Source organism: Stegostoma tigrinum, chromosome 2, assembly GCF_030684315.1.
Source record: "Stegostoma tigrinum isolate sSteTig4 chromosome 2, sSteTig4.hap1, whole genome shotgun sequence".
Lineage (NCBI taxonomy): Eukaryota > Metazoa > Chordata > Chondrichthyes > Orectolobiformes > Stegostomatidae > Stegostoma > Stegostoma tigrinum.
In genome coordinates this window covers 32,847,786-32,870,709 of record NC_081355.1, presented here as the reverse complement: position 1 = coordinate 32,870,709, position 22,924 = coordinate 32,847,786, and the positions used below count along the sequence as shown (strand labels likewise).

Sequence of the window (22,924 nt, the reverse complement as noted above, 5' to 3'; positions counted from 1 at the left end):
AATTTCAGTGGTTACAATCTGTAAATCAAACCATGTTTACAGGTGCTTAGCGCATTATACCTGTTACGAAAAATTTTAAAATGGGCTAAAAATAATGTTCTCATTTTAAGACTGTTGAAAATTCTTTGAAGAGAATTCAACGTTTTATATTTGAACATGTTAAGGCACATCTGTGGCAGGCGGGGCTTGAACCCCGACTGGCCTCAAGGCAGCGGCACTAAACTGTCCATGATTGCTGGACCTTTGGATTTTGAAAGGGCAGCAAATAGTGGTTTGAAAGAGAAATATTACTGTTGGTGAGCAGGGAGGCTAACTGGCAAATAGATTTGTCTGTGAAGCTCATGGTGACAAGTCACTGATGTGGATTTGAAGTGTCTTTCTAAAATAATGGGTTGAATTTGGCTTAGGCATGCAATTTGCTCTTGATTTTCTTCTCTACTCAGGTCGGGCTGTTTTGATGCTGAAAAGAGCACGAATCTTACATTACTAAAGGTAGTTTCATATGAACCGCATGTAGTTTTCATGATCTTGGGATATTGGAGATAGGGCAGAAGAAAGACATTTGGCCCATGTGTCAGCATTTAACTTGGTGCCCATCTACTCTCTGCTGACAGTTCTGCATAGTAGTTGATTATTTAAATAGAAACAATGCTGTCTTGAATGTTTAATAGAGCCTGCATCCACCATAAAGCCAGGCAGTTCATATTCTAACTACTCAGTGTGATAAAACTCTTTTTTTTTTTACCTTGCTTTTGCCTCTTTTACAAAAAACATTAAAACTGTTGCCTCTGGTTCTTGAACTGTTTAGGGGTGGAAGCATTTTCTATCTTATCCACTCTTTTGCAGACACTCATGATTTTGAAAACTTTTTAAAGATCTTCTTAACCTTCTCTTTTCCATGGTAAATTACCCAATCTTTCCTCATGACTGAAGTATCTCATCCCGGAATCATTAAAGTAAAACAATTCTGCACTCTTTTTCTGCCTTCATTCACATCCTTTTTGTATGTTATGGTGATCAGAATTGTACACAATACTCTAGCTGAGATCTAACCAATGTATTTATTGACTACCCTTGAAGTCATTAAGAGACAACTACTTAAGTAAGACTGAAATAATGTATAAGCTAAATTTGGTAGGGTGGAAATTTCCATTTCCTGAGGATGTTGGCAAAATCAATTGATATTTTATCACAATATGTATACTTTGTCATACTTCCGGGTGCCTAATCGATTTATTGACCCTTTGCACAATTTGGGGAGAATACAACTCCAGACTTTTGCACCACATTTCATTCAGTAGTGTAACAGCAGTGCCATATATAGAAATAATTACTGGTCTCCTTCTCTTAGCAACTTTGTTCAGAATCAATTACAAAGGTTATTGTAATCTCAAGTTGCTGAATTGTGATCACAGGAGGGCACACCCGTATAAGTAAATATTTGCTAAGCCACGTTCCTGCTAGAGCCTCACCCATTGAAGATTGTTAAGAAACCATTGGGTTTTCATTCCAAGTTGTGTGTTTTCTTTTGCTACTTACATTTGACAAATACATTTTGTCACCTTTAGCTACTGAGATGAGATACATGAATGCATTTGAGTTTTTTTCCTAGTTTCCTATTGCTCTCGTTGCTCCGTTTTTGCACTGATTGGAGAATTGAACATTTCAAGATAGTAGACAGTAAGTGACAAAGGAAAAGTATACTGAAGTAACTGAAGAAATAGATATGAAAGGAACATAGTTAAATTAATTATATTTGCAGATGAGATTGTACACCTGAGAATAGGAGGAAAACATAATTAAAGGCATTTGAAATTGTGCAGTGTGTAATAGAAAAGGGACAAAACTGACATTGTGGCCAACTCTTACCTCACTGACCTGACTTTCATGTCCAAACAACCCTGTTACTGTAAATGATGCTGGGCTGGGATCCGGATGCCTCTGTTTGTGCTGCTTACAGAGACAACCAGCTAAAGATTGGCGGTTGGCCCAGCTTGTGGAGGCCCAGCTTGTGGACAGTAGGAGTTCCATCTGACAAAAATTTGCTTATTAGCTGAAGGCCTGGGCTGAAGCCTTTAGCGAATTAATTCTTTCAGTCCTATTTTCCACTTGCAGAGTTTTCTAGTGCCACAATGACTGTCCCACAGCATTATCACCCATTATGTCTTAGAAGAAGGCGAAGGATATTTCCTTGCTCATGGAAGTCCTTCTGGGACCTTGCTATAAATACATAAAGACTCTGATCCAAGACATCAGCCTAGGAATAGCTGGGGGGGACTGATGTTCCATCCTGAACCTGAAGTGATGTGCTCAGAAACAGACCCAGTCTATAACTATAGCTTGACCGGAAATGGGCTGATAGTGAAGGAATGGTAAAGATTACGAGGGGAACAGAAACCAAGACAGTTAATTGGCTTTAAAGCCAGAGTGCAAAATTAATTATTGTAATTCAAACAATTTCTCGGTTCATGGCAAAATACTGCAGATGCTTGAAATCTAAAAGAAACACAGAATAAAGGAGAATCTCAGTATGCCTAGCAGAAAATAGAGACGAAAACAGAGTTAGCTTTAGAGTTCAGTGACCCTTCAGAAACAACTCTCAAGAAGAGCCATGCCAGATTTGATGTTAATTTTGTTGCTCCCTCCACAGATGCTGCCACACCTGCTGAGTTTCTCCAGCATTCTCCATATTTACTTTGTGATTGCTTATGAAGAGTTGTTAAGGGAGGATGTGGATCTTTTAAAAATTCATAATTTTTTTTCGACTTTTCTGTCCTGAATGTATGCATCGTTAATTCTCTGGTACCAATTTTCTGCCATAATTTTTTTAGTTGTGTTGATGGTGAATAAGCTCAATTATGAAAGAAAGGGAAGTGACATGGGGTTGAAATTACAGGTGACTCTGATTCCTATTCTGTGTGACACAATAAATAACGCTTGGATTTCCTTCTCTTTTGAAGATAATTGTTATGCCAAGACTACTTACTTCCATAATGTTTCTTCGTTACTTGGCTCTCCCCTCCTTGGAACTGCCTCCGGATAAACGTTCAAGCCATCTGTGCTTTTGCATGAACCCAGATTTTTAACATTGTAGGATTGGCAATTTTGCCTTTAGCTGCTAAGACTCTATGTTAGAATTCTCTCCCTAAGTTCACTGTCCTCATCTTTAAGACATTAATTTAACCCAAGGTCTTATAACCAAACTTTTGGTTACCTGTTATAATATTTCCTTATGTGTCTCAGTGTCCACTTCTTCTGTTTAACATTCTAGTCCAACATTGTGTGGAATGTTATTATGTTTAAGCTGTGTAAATAAAACTTTTTGTTCATTACTGCCTGGCTGATCTCAGCCAGTTCTAGTCAAAGTTTAATTTAAAACTCATGAGGTCTGTGTGGTTCGTTCATACATACTGTATGGTACATTTGCCCATGGAAGTGCACTTGACTAATTCTGAAACTAGGAATCGTATCACTCAATTTTTTTTTACTGCAAGTTTTTTTGCATTACAGTACCGCAAACAAAATATGGGTCTTTTGTTACGTAGTTTCTGTTGTCAATTAACTTGAAGAGGAGAATAGACCAAAGAACAAAGGAAATATCTTGGTTGTTTAGACTGAATCTTAAAGCATTAACACTGAGGGAAGTGGGGTGGTGGAATATGGGTAAATGAGATTTGAAACTACACATTGGGTGTTTGAACAATTGGTCATAATGTTGTTCTGTTACACTGCCCTTTCTTCCATTAAACAGCAATACAAGTTTGAACATCATCCTTTCAGCTCTGATAGTAAGAGTTTTATATAAATAAGTTTGGACGCCATCTGAGCTGGCTATCAACTGAATTTATGTTCAATTGAAAATTGTATGTGATGTACACATTAACACTAAGCTAAGGGTACATAAGTATACTTGCAGTCAATTATACAGGAGAAAGAGAGACACATTACCCTGTGGCAGGCAGAGTTGGATTCATTGGAGTTGAATGGAATTTGCTGTTCTTCTACTACAGAGAAACAAGCTGTTTGGTGAGTCTCTAGTACATGTTTAAGATATTTTTTGGTATGCATTATGGTGGTAAAATTAATCAAATATAATGAAGTGAATGTAAATAAATAATTAAGACTCACTCACTGACAATGGCATTTGAGACAATGCTACGGTATGTGAGAGCTCCCAAATAGCATTATGACCAGCAAACACCTCTGCAGCGGTGATAATGGGAACTGCAGATGCTGGAGAATCCGAGATAATAAAATATGAGGCTGGATGAACACAGCAGGCCCAGCAGCATCTCAGGAGCACAAAAGCTGACGTTTCGGGCCTAGACCCTTCATCAGAGAGGGGGATGGGGTGAGGGTTCTGAAATAAACAGGGAGAGAGGGGGAGGCGGACCAAAGATGGAGAGAAAAGAAGATAGGTGGAGAGGAGAGTATAGGTGGGGAGGGAAGGAGGGGATAGGTCAGTCCAGGGAAGACGGACAGGTCAAGGAGGTGGGATGAGGTTAGTAGGTAGGAAATGGAGGTGCGGCTAGGGGTGGGAGGAAGGGATGGGTGAGAGGAAGAACAGGTTAGGGAGGCAGAGACAGGTTGGACTGGTTTTGGGATGCAGTGGGTGGAGGGGAAGAGCTGGGCTGGTTGTGTGGTGCAGTGGGGGGAGGGGAAGATTTAGGCTGGTTTTGGGTTGCGGTGGGGGAAGGGGAGATTTTGAAGCTGGTGAAGTCCACCATTGATACCTTTGGGCTGCAGGGTTTCCAAGCGGAATATGAGTTGCTGTTCCTGCAACCTTCAGGCGGCATCATTGTGGCACTGCAGGAGGCCCATGATGGACATGTCATCTAAAGAATGGGAGGGGGAGTGGAAATGGTTTGCAACTGGGAGGTGTAGTTGTTTATTGCAAACTGAGCAGAGGTGTTCTGCAAAGCGGTCCCCAAGCCTCCGCTTGGATTCCCCAATGTAGAGGAAGCCATACCGGGTACATTGGTTTCAGTATACCACATTGGCAGATGTGCAGGTGAACCTCTGCTTAATATGGAAAATCATCTTGGGGCCTGGAATAGGGGTGAGGGAGGAGGTTTGGGGGCAAGTGTAGCATTTCCTGCGGTTGCAGGGGAAGGTGCCGGGTGTGGTGGGGTTGGAGGGCAGTGTGGAGCAAACAAGGGAGTCACGGAGAGAGTGGTCTCTCTGGAAAGCAGACAAGTGTGGGGATGGAAAAATGTCTGGGGTGGTGGGGTCGGATTGTAGATGGCGGAAGTGTCGGAGGATGATGCGTTGTATCCGGACGTTGGTGGGGCGGTGTGTGAGAACGAGGGGGATCCTCTTTGGGCAGTTGTGGCGGGGGCGGGGTGTGAGGGATGTGTTGCGGGAGACGCGGTCAAGGGCATTCTCGACCACTGTGGGGGAAAGTTGCGGTCCTTGAAGAACTTGGACATCTGGGATGTGCGGGAGTGGAATACCTCATTGTGGGAGCAGATGCGGCGGAGGCGGAGGAATTGGGAATAGGGGATGGAATTTTTGCAGGAGCGTGGGTGGGAGGAGGTGTATTCTAGGTAGATGTGGGAGTCGGTCATCGCATCATTCTCCGACGCTTCCGCCATCTACAATCTGACCCCACCACCCAAGATATTGGGTTCGCAATAAACAACTACACCTCCCAGTCGCAAACCATTTCCACTCCCCCTCCCATTCTTTAGATGACATGTCCATCATGGGCCTCATGCAGTGCCACAATGATGCCACCCGAAGGTTGCAGGAACAGCAACTCATATTCCGCTTGGAAACCCTGCAGCCCAATGGTATCAATGTGGACTTCACCAGCTTCAAAATCTCCCCTTCCTCCACCGCAACCCAAAACCAGCCCAGTTCGTCCCCTCCCCCCACTGCACCACACAACCAGCCCAGCTCTTCTCTACCCACTGCATCCCAAAACCAGTCCAGCCTGTCTCTACCTCCCTAACCTGTTCTTCCTCTCACCCATCCCTTCCTCCCACCCCAAGCCACACCTCCATCTCCTACCTACTAACCTCATCCCACCTCCTTGACCTGTCCGTCTTCCCTGAACTGACCGTCCCTCGCTACTGTCCCTCGCTACTGTCCCTCGCTACTGTCCCTCGCTACTGTCCCTCGCTACTGTCCCTCGCTACTGTCCCTCGCTACTGTCCCTCGCTACTGTCCCTCGCTACTGTCCCTCGCTACTGTCCCTCGCTACTGTCCCTCGCTACTGTCCCTCGCTACTGTCCCTCGCTACTGTCCCTCGCTACTGTCCCTCGCTACTGTCCCTCGCTACTGTCCCTCGCTACTGTCCCTCGCTACTGTCCCTCGCTACTGTCCCTCGCTACTGTCCCTCGCTACTGTCCCTCGCTACTGTCCCTCGCTACTGTCCCTCGCTACTGTCCCTCGCTACTGTCCCTCGCTACTGTCCCTCCCCTCCCCTCCCATCTTCGGTCCGCCTCCCCCTCTCTCCCTATTTATTCCAGAACCCTCACCCCATCCCCCTCTCTGATGAAGGGTCTAGGCCCGAAACGTCAGCTTTTGTGCTCCTGAGATGCTGCTTGGCCTGCTGTGTTCATCCAGCCTCTCATTTTTATTATCTCAAACACCTCTGCAGCAACTGTTTGAAGCAGTTTTTCAAGTTGAGCAACTTTGGAACAGAGTTTGAACTGGAGGTTAAATCATAAGCACTGCCACATACCAGGGGCGGGGAAAGTTACTTGGATTCTTTTGTACGAGGAGACAGTAATCCTATTTGGGATAGTTACTTCTGAATTGGACGCAGGTAACGGGGGGCCCAGAGAGCAGCAGTGTCAACCTCTACAGTTGTCTGCAGGTTTTAACATTCTTCAGCCTGTTTGGGGACTGCAAATGAATGAGCAAATTGACATTGGCACCATAGTACAAGAAGTCGTTCAAGTGGGGGCATTACAAAGTGTATAACATTAGTAGTCGATAAGACAGTGAAGAACAATTGACTCTGTTTTCTGTAGCAATGTGTGAGAGATCAGGTAGTTGTGCTGCCTGTCCAGTGTCAGACTTTGGGGCATCTGATCATGGCTGGAAAGGAACATGCAGTGAGAGGTGAAGAGTGGTCTGTGTTGGTGCTAACAACTTAGCGAGAACCAGGAAGTAGATTCTGTAAAGAGAGAATATGAAGAACTAGGGATGAAATTTATAAAGCGGAACCTCAAAGGTTATAATATCTGGATTATTGCTTGAGTTGTGTGCAAACTGATGTTTTAGTTCATAAACTTAGAGATGAATACATGGCGCAAAGATTGATGTGGAAGAATTGAGTTCCTGTCTGTGGGCCACTGGCAGCAATATGGAGGAAAAGTGGCTGGTACCTGAATCATGCTAGGATCAGTTTCTTGTGAACCACATAACTAGGGATGTAGGAAGGATTGTTGAATGTCATCAACGGATCAAGCATGAAAAGATGTGCTATATCGAAGTGTTGAGACAAGGTAAAAATGGAAGATAGTTTTATGGGAAATAAGGGTCAGTGGAATGGTACAGTGAAGGAAGTTAAAAGACTGAAAAATACACCAACAATCAGGACAACGATGTTACAACGATAGCTAAAGGATAAGACTAAAGGTGTCTATCTGCATTGCGTACATAATAAAGTGAACAAATTGATAGTGCGCATTGATACAAATGAATAGAATTTGATAGCCATTATGGAGGTATGACTACACAGTGACAAGGATTGAGTCCTGAATATTTAAGGCTCCATGACATTCAAGAAAAATAGAAAGCTGGATAAAAGTGGAGCACTGTTAAGTCGAAGATGGCATTTGTACAAATGCTAGAGATTACCTTGGATCGGGAGATCAGAATAGTAGGTGGAAGGAGTCACTTGTGGGACTGGTCTACAAAGCCTTAACAGAGGCAATGGGAGAGAAAGCATACAAGAAGAAATATTTGATGCTTGTGACAAAGGGAAATAATAATCATCGTTGACTTTAATCTTCATAAACTTGACAGGTGTAGCTGAGATGAAAAATTAATATAATGCTTTGAGAGAGTTTCTTAGAGTATCTTATTTTGGACCTCAACAGGGAGCACATTATATTAGATTTGATATTATGCTCTGTGACAGGATTAATTAATGGCATCCAAGTTAAGGCATCCATAGGTAGCAACAACTACAACCAGTTTGAAAGGGGGAAGAAGGATCTAGGACTACTACTTTAAACCTAAATAAGGGCAACTGCAAGGCAATGAAAGTTGAGCAGGCTGAAGTGAACTGGCACATAGGGTAGTGATAGATCAATAGACACCTAGTGGCAGACCTAATAAGAAAGCATTTTAGAATAAGTACATTTCAACAATATAGAAGAAAATCTAAAGGCAACTCTAAATCCTAACCATCATTGTGGTTAATTAAAGATGTTGGGGAAAGTATTTAATTTGAGGAAAAACCAGACAACTGCACACAAGTGAGTGGCATGTCATATGATTTTTCAGAACATAAAGAACAGCAGAGAATGCATTAAAGGTGAATTGGGAGGGAGAAATTAGAGCATGAGCAGCAGCTTGCTGGTTACGTAACAATAGGTAGCAACAGTTTATACAAGTATGTAAAAAGGAAGAGTAAGCAACATGAATGCTAACCATCTAAAGAATGAGAATGGGGAGTTAGCAGTGTATAGTAAGAAAATGGATGAAGGAATAAATAGTTATTTTGTTCTACTTTCACAATAGAGATTTTAAAAAATGTACAGACAGAGCTGTAATTCAGGATGTGGAAGAGAAAAGGGAACTTGGTAAAATTACAATCGCAAGGAAAGTGGTATTAAGCAAACTGATGGATTTGCAGGCTGAAAGTTTTCAAGTTCAGGTGAACTTCATCTTAGACTCTTAAAACAGGTTAGTAAGGAAGTAGTAAATGCTTTGGTGTTAATTTTCCAAGAACTAAATCTAGTGTGTTTATCAGACTAGCATATGTAAGCGCTTTATTCAAGAAGGGAGAGAGGCAGAAAACTATAGGCTTGACATTTGTTAGAGGAAGGTGTGTGAATCACTTGTTTAAGGGGATTATAGTTAGGCATTTAGAAACACAAGGTAATTGGGAAAGTCAGCCTGGCTTACTGAGATACAGTGAGAAGTATTGTTTTGCGTGTTGTCTGGACAAATCATACCTTACATATGTACATCAGGATAATAGAACAGAACGCAGAATACAGTGTTACAGCTACAGAGAAGGTGCAGAGAAAGATCAACTCGACTATGAGAGGATGATTCATAAGTCAGATAATAATGGAAAAGAAGCTGTTCTTGCATCTGTTAGTAAGTGTTTTCAAACTTTTGTACCTTCTGCTCGATGGAAAACGCTGGAAGAGAGTATAACTGGAGTGGGAGGGGTCTTTGATTATGTTCATTTCTTTTCTGAGGCAGTGGGAAGTATAGATGAAGCCAATGCAAGGAAGAGAGATAACAAGTTGTAGAGCTGGATGAACACAGCAGGCCAAGCAGCATCAGAGGAGCAGGAAAGCTGACATTTCGGATCTGGACCCTTCTTTAGAAAATTGGAGAGTCGCCCTTTCAGGGCAGAGATGAGGAGAATTTTTTTTATTGAAGGTAGTGTGACTTTGGAAATCTCTGCTTTAGAAGGTTGTCATAGCTCATGAAGTATTTAGAAGACCATGTGAGTAGATTTTTTTTGCTAGGCAGAGGAATCAAGTGTTAACAAGAGTAGATGGGAATGTGGAATTTAAAAGACAAACAGATCATCCATGATCTTATTGAATGGTAGAGCAGGTTCAAAGGGCTGAATAATCAACTTCTGCTTCTATTCCAAATAGTTGTTCAGCACAGAAACTGACCCTTCGGTTCAACTTGTCCACGCTGACTAGACATCCCAATCTGATCTCGTCCTATCTGCCAGCATTTGGCTCATATCCTTACTATTCATGTACCCACCAGATGCCTTTCAAATGTATGTCCGTGTATTGTGATTTTTCATGTCGTTGGGCTGTCTCAAAGGGTATCACAGCTACTGAAGTACTTTTTAAAGTGTAATTGTTGTTGTAAAATGGGCAAACACAGCTACTGACCTGTGTTCACCAAGACCCCATTGATACAAATAGGATAAAGTATTTGAGCATTTGCTTTAGTGTTGACGTTTGAGGGCAGAATATTGCCAAAATGTTTTTCTGGAAAGTGAAGAATTACGTTTTTGGATGGTTTGTTTTCTGAATCCCAGTCAAAACTGTTAAAATGTTTATAGGCCATGTTTGTCTGAACTTTGTTTGAATATAAGCTTAATCACTATAGTTACATTCATTACTTAACTAGGTCTGTTGCCAAATTCACTCTGCTTGAATACCTTGCAGCACTGGGCTGAAAGTCAATAAGTTAGACCGTAGGACAGTTGGGTTCAGACGTATGGTTTCTATGTAGTAAATTTCTGAGCTGAATTGAAACCTATGTGGACATTATTAACTGTTTCCCACAAAGAAGGAAGGAAGCAAGTATTGATATCTTTGGGTTCATATGCATCTAATTTTGACTGGGAACTTGGTTGCTTTCCCATCTGTTGAACCTGCCAGTAATGCAAACTTTGGTGATCTCTTGAAGGTGGAGAAAAAGCTGACAGAAGCGCACATAATCCAAAGTTTCACTTGAATTCAATATGCTTTCTTCTGAGTAGGCTATGTGCATTAATAGAAAGCTTTGTACCTGTATTGCATGTTGTCTTGTATTTGATAAATGTTTTTGGTGGGGAAAAACTCTAAAAGAAATGTATAACTAGCAAGGCTTTACAAGTACCAAAAAGATAAAAGGTTTGTGTGGTATTAATTACGTGATGACTGATGGTACAGGATACTGCGAGAACTCTACTTTTCCTGAAAAATGCAATAGTTGTTTTAACCTGAATAAGTGGGTGGGGACACTTGGCTAAAATTTCAGTCCCAATTTTATAAATCGTATGCAATTTTACTCCATAATCTTCTGAATCGAAGGCAAACTTCTCACTTAACTGCATTGATGACTTTTGGTTTTGCACAAAATATAGTTATTTCGAGGACACCAGTGTGTTGTAATTGTATGGTTTGATATTGATAACATTTTAGATTTAAGTTTTTTTTTTATTTTGTCTATTATTTCACCAAAAATGCTAACCTGAAATAGAAGTCTCCTAACTGTGTACAACCCATTTTGTTGCTACAGATTGTAAAGCCAACTCGTAAAGGAAGAATCTTAATTTTATAATTGTTAACAATCATGAAAGTGAACTGTTCTAATTGTTATGGAGAAAAGCTTTTTCTGATTCAAAAAAGAATTAAAAGATGTTTACATAAGTTTAGTTCACTGTGACTATATTGTAATTTTGAGTTGCCGAATAGGTTGTCAGTTAGCTTTAATCCAGAAACCACAGATTTGCACATTCACGGTATTTGACTTGATGTAAAGCCAGAAGAAACTAAGATGGGTGGGTCCCACACATGATCATTGTTAGGTTCAACCTTTGGTGTTCTGCCAAAACAGGTGTTCCAGGTTCAAGCTTATACCTCTGTGTTTTTTGCAGTTATGTGAGAGAGAAAATTGCTAACTGATTAAAAATGCTATCATGCTATGGGAAAACCTCCAAAAATTCTTTTGTGTTTGTCAACAGGTACAGTACAAAGGTCAAACCCAGAGACCCAATTCACTGGAAGGATGGAATCTTCCAGTAAAACCCACCATCACCCGGTGATTACAGCAGGTTTGTCTGTGGGTGAGGAACTGGCCCTGGACCCGCTGGTGACATGCAAGCTCTGCCTTTGTGAATACCCTCTTGATGGAATGACCACTCTGGAGCAATGCAACTGTTTCTTCTGCACCATGGTGAGTGTGCTCAGCAAGGCATTGTAACTGGAGGGTTTATCAGAATTGAAGCTGAATGGAAACTTTAAATGATATCACTATAATTTTGATTGTGTTGGAAAGATTTACCTTTCATAGAGATCATAGGGTCCTACAGTGTGGAAACAGTCCCTTCAGCCCAACAAGTCCACACCCATACTCAGAGCATCCCACCCAGACCCATTTCCCTATAACCTCCCTAATCTACTCACCACTGAACATTATGGACAATTTAGCGTGGCTAATCCACCTAGCCTGCACATCTGAGTGTGGGAAGGAATTGAACCAGCTGGAGGAAACCCACGCAGTCACAGGGAGAATGTGCGAACTCCATGCAGACAGTCGCCCGAGGCTGGAACCGAACTCGGGTCCCTGCTGCTGTGAGGCAGCAGTGCTAACCACTGAACCACCGTGCTGCCCCTTTTGCCTTTTAAACAGTAGTTCTTCCATAATACCATAAATCTCCACACTTGCATTTTTGCAACTTAATATTTTTATCCTCTCTTGGCTAGACTTCCATTATTCTGAACTTGGTAGGTACATTCCAAACTCCGAGCAGGTTAGAATAGAGGCATTCATTATTACTATGCTTGTTGATCTACAATGACTCCCAGTCAACTGAAGCCACATTTCTTCTTAAGAGATTCTCATTTATATTCACACATATAAGTGGAGAGTCAATGGAGAGTAAATTCAGAAACTCAGCTAATGTTCTGAGTACCCGGGTTTGAATCCCGCTATGTAACGTGGTGGAATTTGAATTCGTTGAAATTCATTGGAATCAAGAATCAGGCTCACTAATGTCGTTTAGGAATCTCTCACCTGGTGTGCCCTTTCTGTGATTACAGTCTCACAGCAATGTGGTTGGCTCTCAACTGCCCTCTGAAATGGCCTAATGAGTCACTCAGTCAAATCAATTGCTACGAAATCTCAACAAAGAAATGAAACTGGTCAGACATCTGGCATCAACCTAGGCACCTGAAAAGACAATGGCAGAAACAGCCCTTTCGATCCCTACAAAAGTCTCCTTACTAACATCCTGGGGCTACTGCCAAAATTAGGAGTGCTGTCTCTCAGATTTGTCAAGCAACAGCTTGATTCTGCTTCAGTGAATATGATTCTGCACATATGACCGTGTCTCAGACATCACTATCGTTAACCCTGGATATGTCTGTCCCACTGGCAGAGCAGACCCAGCAGATTGACGGCACAGTGGTGTACTGTCGGAAAGGAGTTTGCCTTGAAGTCCACAGCATTGAATCTGGACGCTATGAAGTCTCGAGGCTTTTAAAATAAAGGCGGGCAAGGAAACCTCCTGCTTATTATCGTGGACCATCCTCCCTTGGCTGATAAATCACAGTTCATTGATGTTAAACAGTGCTTGGAGGTGACACTGAGGGTGGCAAGAATGTAAAAGTTACTTTGGGTGGGAATTTCAGCATCTACCTTTTTAAGAGTGGCTTGACAGCAGCACTACTGATTGAGCTCGTCAGCTCCTAAAGGACATTGCTGCTCGACTGGGTCTGTGACAGATAGTGAGGAAATCAATAAGAGGGAAAAGCATACTCGGCCTTGTTCTTGCCGGTTTGCTGGCTGTGGATGTGTCTGTCCATGATATTATTTGTAGGAATGAATACCGCACAGTTGTTGTGGAGATGAAGACCTACCTCCGTCATGTTGTCTGGCAGTTTCACTGTGCTCAGTGGGACAGACTTAGAACAGATCTAGCATCTCAAGAGTGAACATCTATGAGGTGCTGTGGGCTAGCAACAGCAGAATTGTACTCCAGTACAATCTGCAACCTCATGGCTCGGTATACTCCCCACTTAACCATTTATCATCAAGCCAGAGGATCAACCCTGGTTCAGTGGAGAATGCAGGAGCAGCACTAGGCATACCTAAAAGTGAGGTGTCAACCTGATGAAGCTACCAAATAGAACTACTTGCATACCAAGCTATATAAGCAGGCAGAGCTAAACAATCCCACAATCAACTGATCAAGTCCAAGCTCTGCAGTCTGCCACATCACTCATGAATGGTGGTGGGTCATTAAACATCTCCTCGGAAGAGGAGCCTTCACAAATATCCCATCCTCAATGATGGAAGAGCCCAATGCATCAATGCAAAAGGTTGAAGCATTTGCAGCGATCTTCAGCCAGAAGCGCCAAGTGGATTATCCATCTCTGCCTCCTCCAGTGGAGCCCAGCATTTCACATACCAATCTACAGCCAACTGAATTCATTCCACATGATATCAAGAAATGGTTGGAGGCGCTGAATGCTGCAAAGGCTATGTGCCCTGACAACATTCCTGTGAGTGAATTTTTTAAAAAAATTGCTCTGGCCAGGCACTGTTGGTAGACACCAGTTTCTTTTTCAGTACATCATGTACAAATACCCAGGAATGCTGTCATCCTCCAACATATGCAACCCTCAATTCCTTCACTTGACTTCTAGTTACTGGCTATCAATTAACTAGTTGTTAATTTCACGAACTCCTTCTCCAAAGTGTTGTGTTCCTTCTGCTTTAAAATTTGAATAAAAACCTGTCTGTTTTGATCACATGCTTGCTCACCTGTCCTTTTAGTGTGTATTCCTTTTGTTTTGGTGTCAATTAATATTTCATGTTGTTCCTATAAGGTGTGTTGGTAAGGTTTTAGTTCTTTGAACGTGCTTTATTGTTGAGAAAATAAAATAGAACAGAATTTCCTGGCTCCTAAATTTACATTTGGTTTCCTTTTGACCACCAAAGGTAAACTTTAAATAATCTGCTGAAAATGCTATAAATGTGCAGCAATTCACTCAGCATCTGTAAATGTTTGGACCTTCCTTTAGAACCAGGTGGAATAACATACCCTCCATGTTTGAAGAAAACTGATCCTTCTCATAGAACCAAATCATTTGAGTTGCATAGTTTATTGTATTGCTGAATAAGTTGCAAGATGACATTCTGTTTACGAGCATTTTAATACTGTATTCAGTACTACATGACATAGAGTTTGTGATCGGTATTTTTTAAGTATTGCCTTCATTTGTATTTCATTAGAATGTCACATTAAATGATAGTCCAGGGTTCATTGATCGAATAAATATGCTAATGCTCTGTGACACCAAGTAACAGATGTACTTACTCTTTTTTTTCAAATTATGTTTCGACTCATCAGTGCTTAGTGCGTTACGTAGAACTAATGATCAGAGAAGGTTGTGGATCTCCTATCACATGCCCAGAGCTTGGATGTCCTAAAAATGGAGTCTTGCAGGATGCAGAGGTAAGAATGCTTTAACCATTATTGACCCAAGAAATGCCATGGTGGCCATGGGGAGGTGGGAAATGTGCCACAAATGGGCCTGAGTTAACAGCCTTTGTTGTGGCTGCCTTCTGCATAGGCTCCTTTTCTTTTCTGTTTTTTTTTAAAAGGAGGACCTTTATGTTGAGTATCTAGGATGGATAGTGAGCTGAGACCAGAGAGAGGACAGGTAAGAGTTGAAGTTGCCATAGCCATACCAAACCATAGGGTTGCTATCCCATTAGATAGGTATCGAGAGAGAGAGAGAGAGAGAGAGAGCTGGTGTAGTAAAAGGATGATTACTCAAATGTGATTATTTTTCAGTACTTCTTTTTCCAAGTGTTTACCTTTTTGTATTAAATAATGCATTATTCCCATCCTGTTCCCATCAGTTTGGTGTGGTCATTTTAAGAGAGTTGTGTTGATCGCTTGGCTCCATGAACATTTTGGATCAGCAGATGAGCTCTTACCAAGCCTCCTAGTCAGAGGTTGGAAATTTCACTTGCCGCACCATCACCTGCACTCCACCCAGCCTTGGGAAATTTGTCTGTTGGGAATAAACCAGCATCTTCTTACCTTGCTGTGTACTTTCTGTCTTGATTCGGCATGGGGACCATGCCAGCCCTGGACACAGGTTACCTGTCTATTGTAGTGATTTTTAATTAAAAATGAAATTGGATAAGTATGAGCAAGACAATGATTTGAGATACTGTGTGATTCCTAAGAAGTGACTTTGAACGGTGAAAGACCTGCATGAGTAGTGACGTATCACCATGTCTGATCCACATTGTTGTGAGTTGGTTTCTTGTGGTATCCAACTGACTACAATAGAGTAATTTCATTTTTTTTTGGATGAGAGGGAAATTTGGGGAGGGAATCATATGGACTCAGACATTGCTTCCTAGTGCCATACTTAAGTTTATGTTAGTTGTTTGCCTGTTCATAGGATGATAAAAGGTTAAGAATAATGGTTGGATTGAAATAAAGTTCTGGGGCTAATTTCAGTACTCCACCTAACAATGTAACATTTGCTACCAGACTCTGAGAAGAGGGACCTGTTGTTACTATGCATGAACCTTCATTCATGAGTTCAGTCAGGAGTCTTTAGAAAAGAGTAGAATGTGTTTCATATCAGAGCGCCTGAAACATATTTAGTTGACAGCTTGTTGCTCCATTCCTTTTAGCCTGCTGACATGTCTGATAAATTCACTGCATGCAGTCTGAACCAAGGCTGCTATTAATTAGAATGTTTGACTTGCCCTGTTATTTTCATTTTTGGCTACTTTGCTAACCAACCATTTTGCATTATGTCAGAATTTCCATATCAGTCAAATTTGGTTAATGCCATTTGTCTTATGCCTGCAGGTAACAAATGCCGAAGTCTTGTTTCATGTTAGAGTGCAGGGGTGGTGTCTCACTGGCTGTCCGTTTATTAGCTTCCATCAGTTTTCTCTCCTGCCTTCACGTCCTATCCAAGAAAAAAAACATCTTTTGCTTTTTGTATTTAATAAAGTAAAACTACAAGTATCAAAAAAGAAAATGCATGGTTGGCAATTGGCATTTGAAACATTAAGGGAGCAACATCCATTAGTTAATCCATTGGAATTCTGAGGTCTATTTGATCCTGAAAGGTAGGTTTTCTTCCTGCACTGCAGACTAAATTTTACTCCTGAGTCAGATAGGCAATGTTGAGAAAAATGCCAATCCAGACACTGTGGACTCATTTCAAGAGAAACTGCCCTGAAACCACCAGATGTTTGCTCAGCTGGGTGTGTGGGGGAGTTATATGTATTCTGGCAGGCCTACAGAACCCTTGGGTCTGTTAGAGGAGCTACCGAGTACTGAGGTGAGTTAGTTAGATAGTCCAGCTCTGTGCTGTGGAATTTTGTTCCCCCAGCTGCAGTAAAATTAATAAGGATTGCCGGTTCTCACCCCTCAGATCCCCCACACCCCATCCATGCAACCTCATTGGCCCCCAAGCTCCATGGTAACATGTGGTAGCCCAGGTGCTATGTCCTACAATTTTTTTTTTCAGTAATTTCCTATGTGAGACTTTTTAAAAAAAATTGAAACTCTGCTGAAGATACAGATACGTTACATCTGCTGGTAACATTTTATCTACTCTATCCAAAAACTCCCAACACATTAGCACAATTTCCTCTTCATAATCCATGTAGGACGAGCCTGATCCTAGTGTCGAGTAGACACATTCTTTATAATAAACTTTGGCATTTTCCCTGATGTCAGGCTAACAGATCTGTACTTCCTGTATTCTTTTGCCCCTCCTTACTGGAATACTGGGGTTACACCGCAACATTTCAGTCTGCAGGAATGCTTCCAGAATCTATAGAATTTTCAAAGCTGACAGCCAATGGATCCACTATTCCTGAGTTACTTCTTTCATTGCAGAGGAATATAGTCAGGTCCAAGAGAATTATTGGCATTCAGTTCCGAACCAGCCACAGTACTGCTTTGTTACTAACACTAGATATTTACAGCACCTCATTCTTGCTTATACCTTGGTCTGTGATATCCCTGAGAGATTTTCTTTCATCTTTCTCTGCGATGACAGAAGCAAAGTTGTTTACTTTCACTTCCATTTCCTTATTTCATATTATAAATTCTTCTAACTCTGCTTGTAATGGGTCCATATTTGTCCTTGTTAACCTTTCCCTTTTCACTGCATGAAAATTTGTGATTTGTTTATTGTGTAAACTGGATTTTTGGCAGTTTTTAATTCATGGAGAATGTCCCAATGTTTAGGGATAATGAACAGGTTCTGCTCTTGAAAATGAACCTTGAAATTTCACCTGTGTCTCTTAATAAGGTGGTGTCTAGGGAAAATCCCTTTTCCCTTGCGCTATTGTAACAGCTGTCAAAGGTTAGCTGCAATTTACTAAGCATCTACCAGCCTTAAATGTGCCACTCGACTGTTGTTTTGAGAAATTTATTTTCAAAAACAAGTGTTATCTGTTCATTTCATTTAATTATCAAATAGTGCTCAGTGAAAGATAACAAGTGGAGAAATTAGAGAACCTGCAGTTGCGTTCTGTAACATGAGTAATGACTTTGCATTATTTGCAGCTATAATGTTGTAGGACATCCCACGGACTTTATGTTGTCAAACAAAATGTAACACTGAATCCCATAGTAAGATATCAGATGAGATGACAAAATGTTTTATCGAAGTGGATAGTTTTAAAGGTGCATCTTAAAGACAATGAGAGATGGGCTGGTTTGCAGAGCAAATTCCAGCGCTCAGCAACTGAAGGCACAGTCAACATTAGCCAAGGATGTGCAAGTGGTGAGATTAATTTTAATGAAACAAGGGAATCATCCAGTTCCAAGCAATCGACCGTGATGAGAGTCTGTCCAGTCAGAGGCACAGACAGATGTTTCTGTGGCCAACAGCGAGAAATCAGAATGACGTGTTGCCTCCCTGGTGCCAGGATCAAGAATACCTCAGAGAGGGTGTAAAATATTCTCGAAGAGAGGGAGCAGCAGAAGGGCATTGTACACATTGGAATGACATAGGAAGAGAAAGACAATATTCTGAGGAGAGAATATAGGAAGTTAGGCAGGAATTTAAAAGGTAGGAACTTATGGGTAGTAATGTCTCGATTAATCCTGGTAATGAGAATAAGAATAGAAGGATAGAATAGATTAATGCATGGTAGAGGAGCTGGTGCAGGGAAAAGGATCATTGGAATATCTTTTGGGTTAGAACTGACCTGTGTAAGAAGGACAGATTACACTTGAATTGCAGGGGAGTAATGTACAGGCGGGGAAATTCGCTCGAGCTACTCAAGAGGATTTAAACTAGCAAAGGGGTAAGGTGAAGAGAACCTAGGGAGATGGTGAGAAAAGAGGTCGGTCTGAGACTGGTGCAGTTGTGAAAAGGAACTAGTCAAACAGTCAGGGCAAATAGGAACAAAGCAGAGAACAGGGTGGGACTGATAAATTGATTTGCATTTATTTCAATGCAAGAGGCCTGACAGGTAAGGCAGATGAACTCAAGGCACAGTTGGGAAGATGGGACTGGGATATCATAGCAATTACAGAGAAGTGGCTCAGGGGTGGACACCACTGGCAGCTTAATGTTCCAGGGTATAGATACTGTAGGAAGGGTAGAAAGGGGGCAAGACAGAAGGGTCAGTGGCGTTTTTGATTAGGGATAATATTACGGCTGTACTTGGGGACGATATTCCTGAGAGTACATACAGAGAAATTATTTGGGTGGAAATGAGAAATAATGAAGGGATGATCACCTATTGAGATTGTACAATAGATTCTAGCACATGCACATGTACACAATATAGGCAGTTGCAAATTGAGAAACAAATTTACAAGGAGATCTTAGTTATCTGTAAGAATAATAGTGGTAATGGTTGGATATTTTAACTTTCCAAACATGGACTGGGACTGCATAGTGTTAAGGGCTTGAATGAAGAAGAATTTAAGTGTGTACAAAAAAAAGTTTGATTCCGTATATGGACGTAGCTACTAGAGAGGCAAAAATTGATCTACTCTTGGGAAGTAAGACAGGACACGTGACTGAGGTGTCAGTGGGGAAGCACTTTGGGATTAGTGGCCATAATTCTACTAATTTCTAAATAGTGATTGAAAAGGATAGGGGGGATCTAAAAGTTAAAATTCTAAATAGGAGGAAGGCCAAATTTGATGGTATTAGGCAAGAACTTCAAAAGTTGATGGTAGGTGGGAATTTGCAGGTAAAGGAACTGCTGGAAAATGGAATGACCTCAAAAATGAGATAATAAGAGTCCAAGACACATTATTCCCTGTTAGGGTGAAGGGCAAAACTGGATGGTGCAGAGATGACTAGAGAAATTTAGATTTTGGTCAAGAAAAAGAAGGAAGCATGTGTCAGGTATAGACAACACAGGTTTATTTAGGATATCTGCTTGGTATGCACAAGTTGGACCGAAGGGTCTGTTTCTATGCTTTACAGCTCTGTTATTCTAAGTGGCTGGAATTGGAGCAATGCTGAGATCCCAGAATTTGAAGTCTTCTCCTCTTCCTCCTCCTCTCAGTCACGCAGGCACACTAACAAAGACAGTGAGAAGCTCTAGTTAAAGTTCTTACAGTAGGCACAGTCAGATAACATTTTAGAGTGTTTAATGGCTAGTTATGACCTCTAAAGCAACACACAAACACCAACATTAATAAACTAGTGATATATCTGAAATCAGTTGCATTTTAAAAATGAACTGGAAATTATATTCTCCTTTCAATAATTTCTAGTATGTTGTAGAGTGGATCAATATGGTGCTAGAGATGTTAAAAATGGCAATTGAGTCCACAGTGCAAAATTCAGGCGTTGCACTTGTTTATTACATAGATCACAAATAATTTCTGTCAGCTGAATTGGCCCCTGACTCACAATGATACTTGGTGCACTCTGATGCAGAACAGGTTGCTGCATCAGTGACCTAATTTTCTTGGTTGTGGTACATATTGTCATTTATATGAAACATGTGTTCTTTTCTTCCACGTTATCTTTTCAGTTACTGAGAGTTCAAACCTATTTTTACTTAATGTTTGTCCCTAATCATCATAAAATGTAATGCCAGCTGTCTTGATTCTTAGCAGTGGAATAAATGCCTCTTCCATCATGCTTGACCAGCCATTACTGGGGTTTGAATGGAAATGTTGTCAGTACACCGCAGGTCACGTAGAATCTGTGGTGATAGAAATTAGATGCCTTTGACCTCCATATTTTCCACATTTCATGTTTTTATTTTGGATTTCCAGTATTCTGCTTGTGTATTTTACTGGAGATAGTATGACTCAGTGCTCCCATCGGTTTCTGCCAAATTCTGTACTGTCTCAGACCCACCCTGCTATTCTGTTCCCAAGCTCTTCAATCAGTCAACTATGAAACTGGCTTAAACAAATATGGGATGAATTCCTTAAGCAGTAGGAAGCTTGATAAACGTTCTTATGACTTCAGATGTTTTTCCGATTTTAATTGTTAGTGACTCATTGTGCTGCATCTAGTTGAACTCCCTATATTATACGTATGCTCCTGAATATGGGATTGCTTGGAATTTAGGCAGCTGAGGAGCTTGTATAAAACGAAGGGCCAACTTATGTTGGCAGTGGTTAAATGCCAGCTGATAGCTTAAATTTAAAACAAATATTTCACTTCTCTAAAATCAGCAATCATTTTATTACATATTTAAAAAATCATACCCGGACTTTCAACCAGGCAGGAGTTTAATATAATAGGGCACTTGAGTTAGATATACAGTTAGCGAGTTTTGAGAAGATTTGTAGCTCAAGTTGAGGTTCTGGATGTGAGTTTGCTCGCTGAGCTGGAAGGTTAGTTTTTTGGTTAGTTTTGGTTTTTTTTGGTTAGTTTTCTAGATATACAGTCTCCGTTAGCTCTCTATGAACAATCCAGTTAGTTTCACTCTCCTACCTGGTGAAGCCAGCATGCAACACCTGCCACTTAATTTTTTTTTAATACTTTTAAATCTTGTAATAAATATTATAGTTTAACACAGATTTTTGACCTAAGATGGCATGCATTTCCCAGTTGAAGCTAGTTATCGTGAGTCATTCCTCAGTAATTTGAGATCAGAATCTCCTGTGTTATATTTATGCTAGATGCTCCTTCTGAATGGAAGCTGAACCTCTTTTTTTCATGTTCCAGAATAACGTGTATTAAAAAATAATTTTTCAAAGGGATGGACAAATGATAGAATTAAAGAGTGATGCAAACAGTTATTATTCATTCTGTTGTGTTGAGAAAAGAACTATTGAGGTAGCCCCTCTGCCCTCAGCTCATTTTTCTCTTTTTTTGCTTTGTTATGCACTTTTTCATTACATGTCCGTCGGCCAGTCTAACCGCAATAGTGAGAAAGCTTTTAGAAATGATAATTTGGGACACAATGAACAACAATTTTGGCAATGTCTGTGGAGAGAATGCAGAGTTAATGTTTCAAGTCCAGTGACGTCCAGATTTCTAGCATTCACAGTTCTTTGTTTTATTTTAGTCATTGTCACAAGAGTAGATTAAATAAGCAGAGCTTCACAGATTTATTAAAAGAGAAACTGTGTTTTACCAACTTGTTTGAGTTTTTGGTGTGGTAATAGAAAGGAGATGAGGTGAGATGGTTGTCTATGTGGACAAAAGGCACTTGATAAAGTGCTGCGTAGTTTGGATCTGATCAGAGTGGCTAGAGAGATACTGGTCTAATCTGTGGATGGATTGTGAACGAGAGGTTAGTAACTTCAAGCAAATGACAAATGGAGCGATGCATAAAAGAGGAAATCTTTTTTTACTCATTGAGTGGTTGGGGATCCAGAATATATTGCCTGAGAGTGTGGTGTAACTGTAATTCAACTGAGCCCTTCCAAAACAGAATTGGATAATTATCTGAAGGGAAGAAATGAGATGCTGGGTGACGGTGGTGTCAGATATGGTAAGTTGCTGCTGTAGAGAACAAGCATTGATGTGGTGGGCTGAATGGCTTTCTTCTGTGCTCTAACAATTCTATAATTCTAAGTACATTTTTAGTTCCTTTTTGGAAGTTGCTTTTGTATGTCCTTCAGACCATGCTTTAAAACAGTGCATTTAGATCATGATAATTTGCAGTGTTTTTCAAAAATAAAATTGCTGGAGGTGTTGAGGTTTTTTTGTAAGGTGGAGTTCTGGTACTGGAAATATTGGGAATGGGGAGGATGAAGATGACAACAAGCGGAGCAAAGACCTTTGGAAGTAGTAGGGATGAGCAGGGTAAAGCATCAAGGAGCATTCGAGGTTTCTTG

General features: G+C 40.9%; 1 protein-coding gene across 1 annotated transcript in view; it reads left to right on the top strand.

Annotated features, from left to right (window-relative positions):
* Positions 1–22,924, top strand: part of LOC125467236 (E3 ubiquitin-protein ligase RNF144B-like) — a 78,469-nt gene that overhangs the window by 27,813 nt on the left and 27,732 nt on the right. Inside the window, exons 2-3 of the mRNA XM_048562816.2 lie at positions 11,615–11,826; positions 15,008–15,112. Of these exons, the coding sequence (XP_048418773.1) occupies positions 11,659–11,826; positions 15,008–15,112 (273 nt within the window). The 5' untranslated portion in view covers positions 11,615–11,658. The remainder of the gene's footprint in view (positions 1–11,614; positions 11,827–15,007; positions 15,113–22,924) is intronic.